The sequence below is a fragment of the Folsomia candida genome, unplaced genomic scaffold, assembly GCF_002217175.1.
Source record: "Folsomia candida strain VU population unplaced genomic scaffold, ASM221717v1 Fcan01_Sc006, whole genome shotgun sequence".
In the NCBI taxonomy this organism is placed as follows: Eukaryota; Metazoa; Arthropoda; class Collembola; order Entomobryomorpha; family Isotomidae; genus Folsomia; species Folsomia candida.
Genome location: NW_019091198.1, coordinates 6,441,637 through 6,455,366, shown reverse-complemented (window position 1 = coordinate 6,455,366; position 13,730 = coordinate 6,441,637). Strand labels below are relative to the sequence as shown.

Sequence of the window (13,730 nt, the reverse complement as noted above, 5' to 3'; positions counted from 1 at the left end):
TGTCCCATGAATGTACACGAACCCTGAAGTGGTTTGATTCCATAGCCACATTTGTGCCCGCCACACCCACTTAAAGGTGCCCAAAAATCGCTTTCACTCCAGCTTTTACTCATTCAAAACCACGTCAAAAATCCAATTTTACTCCGATTTTCAAATTTCCTTCACCATAATACTCCCAGATAGTTGCTTTCTTATTTCCAACATCAAACTCAACTTTTTGGATGATTATTTCGCAGGCATAATTTGTTTTGTTGACTACTACAATAATGCTCATTCAGAATTTTAAATTTTAAAAATACTAAGAATTTCAGAAAGTTGAGTTTGATGTTGGAAATAAAAAAGCAACTATCTAGGAGTATAATGGTGAAAGAAATTTGAAAATCGGAGTAAAATTGGATTTTTGACGTGGTTTTGAATGAGTGAAAGCTGGAGTGAAAGCGATTTTTGGGCACCTTTGAGTGGGTGTGGCGGGCACAAATGTGGCCATGGCATCAAACCACTTCAGGGTTCTTGTACATTCATGGGACACTACAAAATATCCAAAGGGCATCGAGATCCGGGAGTTGATAGTACACAACCTCCCCTCCTCAGTAGACTAGACCTACATCTTCCTCTCCGTAAGAAAAGTCAAACCTTAAGCCTCCTTCTATTTCAACCATTTTTGAACTTTGAACAAGACAAATATCAGACGTCAGCCGATATGTACTTTTCTTGTGTACCGTGCCTTGATCAAAATACACATATTTACTTTACATATAAAATGCCGCATGGAAATAAAAAAGTGAGCAAAAATACATAGATACACCTACGTACGTACGCAGTCGAGTTTTGAACCCGAAATGGTTGGAGGCTCTTTTCTGTCACCTTTGCCAACCTTTCTGTGTTCTTCACACCCTCCTTCTTCGTCTCTCCGTGTGCCACTTGGCGTCCACTGCCTTGTTAAATTCGTTGTGCAGGTGATGGATAATGCATGGAACCACTCAAAAGGCTTATGGTTAGAATTTCCTCCGTTGTGAGTTGGGAACATGTCAGTTTTCTCCGTGAACAAACCCAGCTTCAACAGAGCAATCAGGAGATTGGGATTTTCGATAAAGTGGAAGAGCCACCACAAACTGAAGATGAGCCATCATCCCCGTTGAGTAACAACAAATCGCTTTCAACAATAAGTCATTAGCAGTTCTTCCTGCCTCCGCCAACAATAATAATAAGGCCGTCGTCGTCATTAACATTGTTTACTTCACTTCTCGTGATTTGTCATAATCCACTTCATGTGAAATTAAATCTATTAACATCCCTTCCACCATTGCAGCAACAAGAGGCGGAGGCAGGCTTTATCTCATCCTGCACTCATCATAACACTCAATCTATCTCAAGTGTTTGGTTACCCATTAAAATCCTTTGTTCTAGAAGTGCCACTGCCTCCGCTGACTTTGTGCCATCATTTGTGACGGAAGGATCGGTATGCCATCTCCACTCTCACATTTTTATAGTAGTAATGTTCCGGCATGGCAAATCGGGATACGTGCGGCGTCGACCTAACGACAAAACCGGACAAATGTTTTGTAATTAGGGTGACGATATATTGTTGTAATTGGGCATTTCCGAATAAAGAACTAGCGTTTGCGTTGACCAGGCCTGAACTTTACTTCTTCTCGTCTGGAGTCACTAAATCCACCCCCCATCATTTCATCCTCATTTCACTGGAACATTATCATAGCTACATTATCATTCGGTAGGGAACGATTGAAGGGTCACCGTAGAGTAGGTCACCATAGTCGTAAGTTACCAAGGAGTAACAGTTTCGCGTTCAATTTACCACGTAAGGCAGAACAATGCTCGAAGAACGGATGCATGAGATTATTATGTCGTTTGATTCAATCAAAATGGTGTTTCATTACTTTCGCCAATGATGCTGGTGCCGCGAAACGACGGGTTTGTCAGATGGAAACAACACTAAAAACTCATAACGTGCTGCTGCTCCTCCTCCAGAAAAACTGCTACAGTCATAAACTGGTTGGAAATTAGCCAAAGTTCTTTCTTACTCATGTCTTGGCCCTTGTCTCAAGAGAGCATGGAGAAAGTGCACACTTGGAATAAAATAAAAAGGAAAATGAATGAGCCAGCATCGACCAACCAACCAACCAACCTTATTTTATTTAATATTCTTGATGCAGTTGGCCAATTTAATGAAAAAGTTTAAATTCCATTAACCCTTTCAGAGAAAAAAGACAAAAATAGGCCGTGTTCTTCTTCTCCTTCTTCCATTATCGGATCAAAGACTTATTGCCACACACTTCTGTGACCAACGCCGCACAAACCATCTAATAAGTCCAACTTTCTCTACTACAACACTAGTCGTCTGCGAGGGACCACTTTGCCGACTTTAATCAATGGAAAAGGAATAAAATGGTGGCCAAGATGTGTGTTGTGCAACTCTCATCCAACCAACTCGACGTAATATGTACTTCTGACTACGCTCGCATACAGAGTCGTACGACTTCTGTACGTATCAAGTCAATAGAAAATTGGAGGTCCCAGACTACGCATTGTCATACAAAATACAGTCAATGCTGCCCTCAAAATGATACGGAAGCAATAAAATTTTACTGAAAGTTAAAATAACTTAAAAAATAAGAGTGACATATTATAAAGTCCAAACTTATTTACATAATTTACATACACACGTAGACCTCTCGCATCTACGTGAATAATACATGAAGAGAAAGTCTGTTCAAGGACAAAGAGTGTACAAAAAATGGTCACATGCCATGATGAATGACGTAAATGGACGAACCCTTCTTTTTCTCCTCTTCATCTAAAACAGAAAAGTGGGATTCGCTGGTTGTATCACTTTCCACTTACAAGCAACTCCATTAGGCAGTCATCATGTCTTAAGAGGGAGAAGGCGTGGAGAAGAAGCTAATCTTATATCTTGTTAATTAAATGAAGCAAAACGACGGGAAGTGAAAAGTCCCCCATGGTGCGAATCATTTGATTGTGTTGGTTGGTAGTCGAGAAATCAGTCGCTGTACATACAACGACACTCTTATTATTGTACGTATAGGATCTAAAATAAAAGACATGACAATACTCGCAAATTCGGTATTCAAACTTTCAGGCGTGCCCTGTGCAAACAAACACCACTTTATTTCTCATCTCTTGCTGAATCAACTCCGTATTAACTTTTGCTTGTCACGTTTTTCAACAAATTTTAGTACAAGATACCCAAAGATGTATGTATTATTGGACTATTCGAACAAGTAAATATTTAAGTCTGCTATTTCTCTGCCTTCTGTGCGTTGCATATTTGGCCACAGTTCGTGCATGCGTTTCGTTTTCTTGTTTTCTGGCTTGGTTCAGTTGGTGGTGGGGAAAGGGGAGAAAGTTGAGGTCACATTGAGCCTGGTTGAAAGACATGCATCTTCATTACGAGGCTAACTTTCCAGACTTTCACCATTCAACTGCCTCCTTCGTTTACTCTTACTCTTCCCACACCACCGCCCAAACGTCTCTTTCACACTCACGGACGACGGACGCAGTGGGCACCAACTTTTTCTGAAATTATCTTGTCTTATCCCAGCCCTGCCAGTGAAACCCATTCCCTTTCAGAGACGGAGATTAAGTGAACGAGGGCCTCGTCTCAAGTGTGGTTTCTACAAAATCCACATGATTCGAATATCCGACACAACATTCCTCCAGCCTTTTTATGCACAATTTTATTGACAAGGAAGCCAAATAATCATAAAAAACTAGACCAAGTATTTGTGCAGTGTTTTTGATGATGGTCGGAATTTGAAGTCATGCAAGAAAAAATTTGACGACTGTTGCAAGAAAGGAAGAATTCCAAGTTCTGAGAGAGAGAGAGAATTTCGAGCTTCGAGAATTTATTCTGGACATGGCGACCATTTCGAAAAGACTCCTTGTTGTCGGCTTGGGAGATACTTTCATCCCTCTTCTTCTCCTCTCTCTCTCTCTCATCCGCACTGCTGCTGATGACCATGCCTCAGCCCGTGAGCAGTGAGTGAGGGAGGTCTCCTCTGAGATCTGGTGTTAAGTGCTACTCCTCTCATCTAATCTGAGACATCTTCCAAGTGTACCCCATTCAACTGATTTAAGCAAAAACACTTTCTCTATAAATTTCCTCGTTTTTCTCTCAGACCTTCACATCGTCTCCTCGAAGCACTCGGAAATCAATTCATTAAACGCGATTCAATTTCTCTTTGCTCAAGTCCAAGTAAACAGAGAGAGAGAGAGAGAGAAAGTAATGAGTGAAAAGAGTATACAGAGAGAAGAGTAGCTTTTGTCTCCTCAATGCACACACTGTGCTCCATTATACATCCTAAGTTCATATAGTTGCACTTTTTGAATGGACTTTTTGAAAGGGAAAAAGAGATGAAAGAAATTAAAGAAGACCGATTAAAAACTCTGTAAATAGTTCAAATTACTTTTACTTTTCCAATGTATGATCTTTTTTCTACTGACAAAAGCGGAGAGAGACCAGAGTGACGGATAAGGTGCCAAATTAACACACTAATTGGAAAGATTAAAAACGAACGGATCCCGGTTTTTATTTAAATCACTTTCTTTTCAACTACAAATTCGTTTCGTCGTCGCAAAACTGCGATTGGATCCTTCATTCGGAGCACATTTGTTATGTATGTAAGGCCCTCGATATTTTCTGAAACTTTTCAAATTAACAAGCCCCTTAAAAAGAACCACTTTCTCTCCTCTCTCCAAATTGAAATAAAGCAAATGGAAACCATCCAAAATATATTTTCCTCATTCAGTGAGAAAGTACACTTTCTAGCTTTCTAAAACTTTTTACTATTTTCTCAACAATCCTTTAGACATCAGATTTTCCGAGATTTTTACATTAATCCGATTAGTTTTTTTTCAACTAATGCATTTCATTCTAAATTCTATTCAGTAGGTGGAAACTATTATAATCCGACACTGTTAATTCCAGTTTGTTGGCGGATTCAATGATAATTTTATACACGTGGAAAAGTTTTTTTTCTTTGTTTGTGCTGAAAATTAGAAAAAAAGTATTGTTTAAGAAATCGTGTGCGTCACCCGTACCTGGAGATGAGGAGGGCAATGGTCTAGCATTTCCAACATGTGCTTTATATTCTGGGCGTCCTGGATCACGAAATTCAGCTCCATGTCGAATTCTCCTCCCACCAGCTGGAAGAACAAAAAGAGCAAAAAATTAGTCTTGGTGAAAGTGTAAAGTAAAAGTACAATGTTTAAACGTATCACGTTGCATTTTTTGCACACATTCTTAGCTAAATTATGTAACACACACATTAAACAAATATACAGTCGTTATCCAATAGAAGTGAAAGTCGAGACATTTCAGAACTTGCATTATTTGTTTTCGCATTTTGTACATAGCTATAAAAAGCCATTGACCATTTATATTTTATAACATTTAAAAAAATTCGAACGAATATGTATCTCAGAAAAAAATTTAATATCGATTCTGAAATTGATACCATTTTTTTGATCGCGATTTATTGCACAAGAGAAACGTCGCTTAACTCTGTGATGCGGCAACCTGAACAATAACGCCATGCTTACTTTGTTATGTCATGCATACATACATCCATGGCGAAGATGGGAAACATGTAACAGAGGATAAACTCGAGATGCATACATACATTGTCACAGAGCAGTGCAAGTGTGTAGCAAATAGGAAAAACGATCTGTTCCGTCGCACGTACATTTTCCAGGATTACGGGTAATACATACACACACCACATCGACATCACCACCACCGCCAACGCCAAGCTTCATCCTTCAGCAGGAATTTAGATTTCTTTCCGCGTACACGCTTTTTATCGTGATTGTGATCAAAAATTCAGATCCTACTTATCCACACAAATTTTTACTCTACGAGATCCCAAGCCTTGGCCCGGGATGACACCACGTATCCCGAGCCACATGCCTCCCTCGGAGGATTAGATACCTCACTACGTAGGTATGCACGATAAGCAAAGAAATTCTCTCCCACATTTAATCTATGCAGTGATGCAATGCTCCTTCATCCATGCTCAGACTCAAAAATTTCCACTTTAAGTGACAAATACCACCAAAACTTGCACCAACCAGCAGACTATGCAAGTACAGATGAACGCTTTTCGAGAACATCCTAAATTTTTCACATGTTGTGGCCACAATTGCCCACCAAATCCAAATATGCATCAAAGTATCTCATGAAGGACGTTAATGGCGTACTATGTATACACCCACGACAACAAGGGGGGCTTAATAAGAAAAATAATGTTGCAGTTAGTTCATACTGCATGGTGGTGAAAAGCAGAGACACGCAATTGCAATGTTATACTGCATGGTTGTTGATTTCTTATGTTATGTGCATACATATGTTCACCACTTTATTTCGTGTGCATGTCTCGTCATAATGTGATGTTGGAGAGATGTCATAACTTTCACCCAACAACGGAGCAACTTGTCTGCTTATTTCTCCCGTAATTATGAAGCATATTATGTGGTCGTAGTAATGGCGTAGTAGTAGCGCTGACCACCATTGCTCCTGTCTGCCTGCTGAACTTGTACAATTCTTGCTTTGAAATAAGTTCAGCGTTGCATGATGGGTAGGTATCTAGGTAGGGACGTGAGAATGGAGAAAACTGATTTTGAGCAGACAGTGGCCGAAATCCTTGGTGGGCTTTCACCTTAGAAGAAAGCAGATGAATCAGGCATGAGTGCATGATGCGTTCGTTTGCAGGGAAAATAAGAAGAAGGTTTTTTCTAATCAAGAACCACTCCTACGTAAGAACTGGTCTTGCCGACTCTTTATCAACTCATCGTTACATCTATCTCTGTGGAGGCTGGATCCATGGCTGTTGAGATGCAAAACACGATTTCAGAGTAATGCCCCGTTGAAGTCAAATCGTCGAATTTCTTATCTCAATTTGGTGAAATGGATGGTGGACGAATTGGTTGGTAGGTTGGCGAAGTTTGTGTTTGGAAATTCAGCAGAGGGAAGTCAGCCGAAGGGAAAGGGACAGACAGGCAGGCGAAGCAGCAGCAGACCCATCAGAGTCAAATTGTTTTCCTTCTTCCCATGCAATCCAGCGCGTAGTTGTTGACTTCTATTAGCTCGCTCAGCTCGTAAAATTTGTGGGACGTTGGGTTGGTTTAGAATTGGGAGTGATTTAGTCCAACTCATTCATCCCTTATTGGATATCTTGAGGCAGAATTCTCCAATTCATCGCAAAAACATGTTCCTTCCTAATTCGCTTCTTTGATTTGCCTCAACCTGCCGAGGTGGGTTGCTTGTGTGAGTGAGTGAGTGGGTGAGCGAGTCCTTTCACATATAAACCAACCCAACCTCTACTTACATGACAGGAGTGAGTCGATCAAGCACATTACATTTGAGAAATTCTCCATTTGTGAGTGAGCATTCTGAGGCTGAATTGAAATTTGAGGTTTGTGGAGAAGAAAAATTGAATGAAATTGCACACGAGGAAAAAGAGGGAGAGAGAGGAAACCGCTGGGACGCAATTTGCTAGGACTGAAGAAGAAGAAGGGATGAGGAACCAACTACCAACGTCAGCATGTTGGATGAAGTCTAAAGTTGGTGCGATCGACCCAAGTAATATCCTGTGAAAGTGATGAATGATGGGAAAGCACAAAGTTAACAGCAAAAAGTTGACAAAGCTAAGCTCTTGGAGAATGACGAAGTATTTTTCTTCTCCGGTTTCTTCTGAGGCACACTGACAATTCTATTATTTTCTTCCAATGCCCATTCTAAACTGCGCCTTTTGTTAATAGGCCCTTCAACTCCCAGTTGTAGTCCTTGCAGGTGAACTCAGCCAAGGATTAAGCCAAAAAATCATTTCTGCTCCTTGTTTCCCACCACCACCACCACCTCAAAATCCACTCATGCTTCTCTATTTATTGGTTTATGTCACAAGTGATGCTTGCCAAACAGGGGATGAGGACAGGATAGGACATCCTCCTGCCCAATATGGGTTCCAGAGCACCACTGTTTCTCAACTTCTTCTTTATAAGACATCGCGTTGATGTGAAACTTCTTGTCAAAACACAATTGCAAAGATATATCACTCGCTCGAGGCGGATGAATGCTAACATTTTCATTTCGCTTCCGCCGCCTCCACCAGCACCACGAATGTATGCTTTCACTCCCGAAAGCATATACGGCTTATATCATCATTCGTCTATCCGTTATCTTATGGTCACTTGCAGGACTAAAGACCACGCACTTATATAAATGCATACATATATTCGATAAGCACAGGAAAGGGCAAAGGGCAGCATTTCACGTGGAAAATATTTCATAACGTGCTTAACAAACAACCTCCTGACTTACATTCATATTAAAATGCCACACACAAACAGACCTGTTTTCCAATGCCTCCGGCCATTCTAACAAGATTTGCAAAATTACGGATCCTCTTTTAAAATCATTAGGACAAAAGAGAATGATTTTTCAGCTTGAATGTTACGCTCAACATGATCGAATTAATTCCGCTTGTGTGAACATATCTTGCGATGATTCCTCCAAAGTCGACAAAAATTCTATTAGTTCAGCAGCATTGTCAAAATTATGTCATCTTGTGTTGCATAATATGTCCAATTTGCATCCCGGGATTCAATTTTCAAACTAAGAAAATAATTTCCGTTGTAACTTTATACACACAGCACTCCAATAAGATCAAAGGGTTCCCTTGGCCAGCATCATGCTGCCGGAGCGGAGACAAACTCAATTTCGGAAACGTGCTTCTAAGCCTGCAGACAGTGGTGGGTTCTGTGCAGCTGGTTTTGCAAGTTGGGAGAAAGGAAAACTCGCTGGGCACTGCTTTCACTCCTCCGCTACATACTTTTGCTACGTAGGGATCCGAGTGAGTGGAGTTTGTTTGTAGTTGGGTGAGAGCTTTTGAATCAACTAAATGGCACATTTGCCGAGAAAAGATCATGAGTTGCGGTCACTTTTAATTGAGATGTTGCACAAAGCCCTGACAACCTGTCACTGGGTTCTGGTTGAGTGGAAAGTATGGACTCGGAGTGCCCACTCTCTCTCCCTGCCGGAAAGAGAGGAGACGATGATGACCATATCCGAATCATGAAACCTCGGATAATGGCAGTAGTGGAGTGGAGCTAGCGAAATCTAATTTTTGGGTGAGTGGGTGAGACAGCAAATAATTGAGAGTATCGTAAGAGCACGAGGCGTGCGGGTGAGGATAAGCAAGATTGCACTTCACAACAACAAACACTAACAGCAAATTTGTTTGCTTTCTCCGACCGGATTAGAAAAACCTTTTTTCTGGAAAACTACTCTCACCAGTTGGATGGACAGTTGGAAAAAATGTGAGTTAAAAGCCTGGACGATATCATTTGAGGAATGTTTATTTGCTACCCTGATAAAATTAGTATTTTCAAATTGCGTATTTTATTATGTTGTATCGCTGTGAGGGCCGGGTCGTTGGGATGAATCGGGTCAGCGAGTCGAGCTCTAGATTCGAGCAAACACGGCGGTTACATATGTACCGAAGTAGCGTTGTTGTACATCTATAGCTTTCACCAGCAACGTTTAAGGGTACTTTATACCCGTCGTAAACTTATGGTGTCCTGCCCTTGCAAGAGTATTCCATTAGCAAAGTTCAATGTTTACAAGCCTCGTGCACGGCACGCGGGTAAGTCCAGCGTTCTATTTCAACTCTTCTGTGGTTCACGGGGAATGTTGCAGCCCATTCAAGCAAGTAGCAGTTTGGTTTGTTCTTCACGAGAGAAAGACAGAGAAGGAGACGCAACGGATGCTGGTAAAGAAGGAGAGAAAAACACAATCTTGGAAAAGCAGACAGATTTACTCTTCGTACAGTCCTTGAGCAACATCCACCCTGACGAAACTGAACGCACAAACACTCCTTGTGCCGGATATTGTACGAAAAGTCGTTACTTTTTCTCAAACAATTCTCTAGCAAAATGTTATCCTCAACTGCGTTAATAGTTTTTAGCAGTTTTTCTCTTATCCAACCGACCGGGAACTTTCTGTTGCTTCATTCAATCGCTCTTTCCGGACATATTGCACTTTGCAAAATAAAAATCAAGGCAGGATGAAGGAAAAAATTAATCAAAACCGTTCCAGTTTAATATCCAGGATCAGCATGATCGGCCAAAAAAAGTAGAATAAATTGTATGTGAGTGTTCCGCACCCAGGCGTATAAAGAGTTTGACAATAATGTGGATATCTATCTCATTGTCTACTTCAAGTCTGAGGAGGTGTTGTTGAAGATGAGTTTAAGTAAGTTTGTATTTGCACAAAAGCCAATTTCATTCTCAATTGAAGTAGAATTTCATTCTTTAAGGATCTCTAATCTAATTCGTCGTCCTTCTCGACGTCGTATATTACTTGCTTCACTGAAAACTTTCCTATTGTTTCATCTTGAGACAAGGACCAGCTACTGGAAACAACACTCAAGTATGTCTGCCAATCCTATCTGCTGACTGCTAAACTTTAGTTAATTGTACTCGAATTTATTTCATCGGTATGAATATGCATCCAATCAATGGGTGTAATTTGATGAAACCTGGAATCCGGCTCGACTTGAGAGAATGCCAACTAACTCGCACCCCAACTTAACCTCGTCCATCCTACATTATTCACAAAGTTTTAGGCAGGCTATAACTCCCTTTACGAACAATGACGCCACTGTTCAGCCCTATATGCAAATGTATACTGCATATCTGTAAAATAATGTAATTGAACTTGTTACAGCAGCAGAAAATCGCCTGACGACGACGACCCCAAGCGTGGATAAGTAAGAAGGAAATGTATGTAAAATAGGTAAAACTCAATCAATAGTGGGAATATCGAATAAAAAATTCCTCAGAAAAAGTTTGATCTCTTCTCACATTCTTGAAAAAGTAGCTCATGCCCAGGAACCAAGCCAGCCAGACAGTCTCACTCCCATCATCTCATAAGTTGGTTACTCTCCTCAAAACTTGACACAACTTTTGAACCAAGGAAGTTGGGAATTCAGGAATGTAAAACCTGCTGCAAGTTGAATGGAGAGGAGACAGAGAGATGAAAACTTGCGGAGGAAGAAACCTTTGCACAATTATTTTTAACCATTTTCGCCCCAAACTTCTTCTTCTTCTTGTATCCAGTAGTGCTATGTATAAGAAATGTAATAAATTTGAAAATTGATGGTGTTCATCTCTTGTGACATGTCCTATTAGGCTCGTGAGGTGTTTTGCTGCAAGGCGTCTCCTGTCTGTTGGCCAGTGTCTAAACTTGGATGACTGCAATGCATCAAAATTTTAGCAGTCAATAAAATAAAAGGTAATTCGTATTCATCCTTCGTTGCCGTGTTAGAAATAAGGCTGGTCCCAATGGATGCAATTGATGTCGAACGAGAGGAGAACAAGAAAAGTAAAATAGGTTTTTATCTCACGGTACATGAGACGACTGTACGTGGTCGTGTGTGTAGATATATAAATTTATATGTGTGCGTGGCGGATGGAGTGAAAAAGAACGAGGAATAGATGAGTTCACTTTTAAGTTCATTTTTTGCAATAATGCAGCCCATTTGTCATCCCCTTCTCCACGAGATTGAAAATTATACAAGATGGAATCTCGTTGAAAGATCGTTAAATCCAGAAACGACCGAAATGCCACTCCCCTGACAAATTATTAAAGAAATAGTGGACAAAAGATTCACACAAAATATGAGCAGACCAAGCATCATCATTGCTCCCTCTTTTCTTCTAAAAGCACTGCAGACAGACGACCGTATTGGTTCATGGTATCTATTTGGAGGAGCATAAATCAAAGATGGAAACTACTCGTAGTCAGAATTTGAGAATTTATTTGGTGGTGACGACGACGACGACGGTGAAAGCAAAAAGTCATCCTCATTTCTCCAGTGACCATTTCACTATTATGCCAACAAATCAAGGAAATCACATCCCATCTTTTATATATATAGCGCAATTACGTGTTCCAGTGAAAGCTGCTTCGTCATGTGAGAGTGGTACTATTTTTTATAAGGTGGACGACGTGGACATAACGAAAAAAGATGGTCATGTAGGAACACAATCAATGAACTCATCCTTCAATATACGGACATATGTCTAGCTCTATGTTGATCTGTATATCTTATATCTTTTCGGGGGGAAAAGTGAATACTGCTCAAGGGCTCTGCATGCCCGTGGCAAATGGACCGTTTAAATTGGTTTAAGGCACATTTTCTCAAACTCAAGACTTTTCATCTCCGCCGTTGGCGACTCGAATCCTGACCGATTCAGAAAGTGGTTGAATCGAATTCTACAAAAAGCAAAGAGCACATTAGACACACTTGAGACAGAATGGGATGCCCATTGCCATCCATATTTGTGTTTTATTGAAACTGTGGAGTATTTGTGGCAACTGTGTGTGTCTTGGGTGGTGAACGTTATCTGGGGCAGGAACATAACGCATTTCAGCCTTCTCTCCGCCTCCTCCTAAAAATCCACGTGCATCAACTGCACGACCATCCTTTCCTTCAAAAACTACTCGTCTGCCTGGTGGCTTCTCCTTCCGTACCTACGCACGAGACAAATCAAACAGTTCATGTTAACTGCAACTCTCATCGGGATTGTTCTCTCTCTTTCGGACACGTTGTCATTTTCAACTATGTTTCTGACGTGAAACGCTGCGCCACAATGGAATCTTACCCATTCAAAAACTTAAGAGGCACTGGAAATGAAATATTGCCCTCAATATTGGAAAGTTGGAGGAGAGGACGTTCCTCAAGGTTGAGCCGAACAAAGAGAAAGTGTCATATTTAAGGGGCAATAAGTAAAAAATGATTTTTGTGGTTTGCAATGATAATAATAATAATTCGGGTTTTATTCCTACACGATGAACGAAAAGTAATTGAATAGGGTCATTTGAAATGTGTGAACTCTGCAATATTTTAATTTTACATGGATAAAAAAGCCTAATGCGCTTTCACATTTATTTTCACTTTCCTCCCTATTTTCAATAATGTCTCTTGGAATATGTGTATTCAATTTCATAGAATTGTATAATACGTGAAATCCCACTTGGTGTTAACTATCGTTATGACATCACACTTAAAGATGTCTAATTAGTGACGCAACTATTAATACTTATGTAACAGAAATATTTGTAATCCTCAGTTAATTAAAGATTACGCGAGCGGCGTAGCCGCGAAGCGTAATCGCAATTGTATGAGCCTTCCGGAATCGGAAGGCGTCATATAGAATACGGGTAGTAGTACGGATATACAGCCAGGAAGGTGGCTATACGTGTAAAGATAAAGAAAAGAGGCTCTCTCTCTTCTCCAGCAGCACGTCGTCTCCTTCATTACGTTTAAAGTAGAATCCGTTGAGAAATGTATTGGGCTTGGGTGGGGGGGACTGACGCCTTCCGATTCCGGAAGGCTCATACAATTGCGATTACGCTTCGCGGCTACGCCGCTCGCGTAATCTTTAATTGCATTTCGCCTTCCTCCATCTATCGGCGTCATATAGAATACGGGTAGCTGTTTAAAGAATTTCGAAAACGGATAACAGTACTGGGTTATGTTAAATAAAAACAATTTATTTTAATACTGCCGTAGCGAAATCAGTAACATCATCACAAGTTCTATTGTAAAATTTACCGAATATTTTAGACTTTTTAGACCACCCAGTGTTATTATATATAGAATTTATATTAACACCTTTTGAAAATGCTT

General features: G+C 40.4%; 1 protein-coding gene across 2 annotated transcripts in view; it reads right to left on the bottom strand.

Moving 5' to 3' along the window:
- LOC110851536 (neurobeachin) overlaps positions 1-13,730 on the bottom strand; it is a 132,528-nt gene that overhangs the window by 78,876 nt on the left and 39,922 nt on the right. For both annotated transcript variants that reach the window (XM_035852645.1, XM_035852644.1), the window contains one exon: positions 5,080-5,184. In XM_035852645.1, the coding sequence (XP_035708538.1) occupies positions 5,080-5,184 (105 nt within the window). The remainder of the gene's footprint in view (positions 1-5,079; positions 5,185-13,730) is intronic.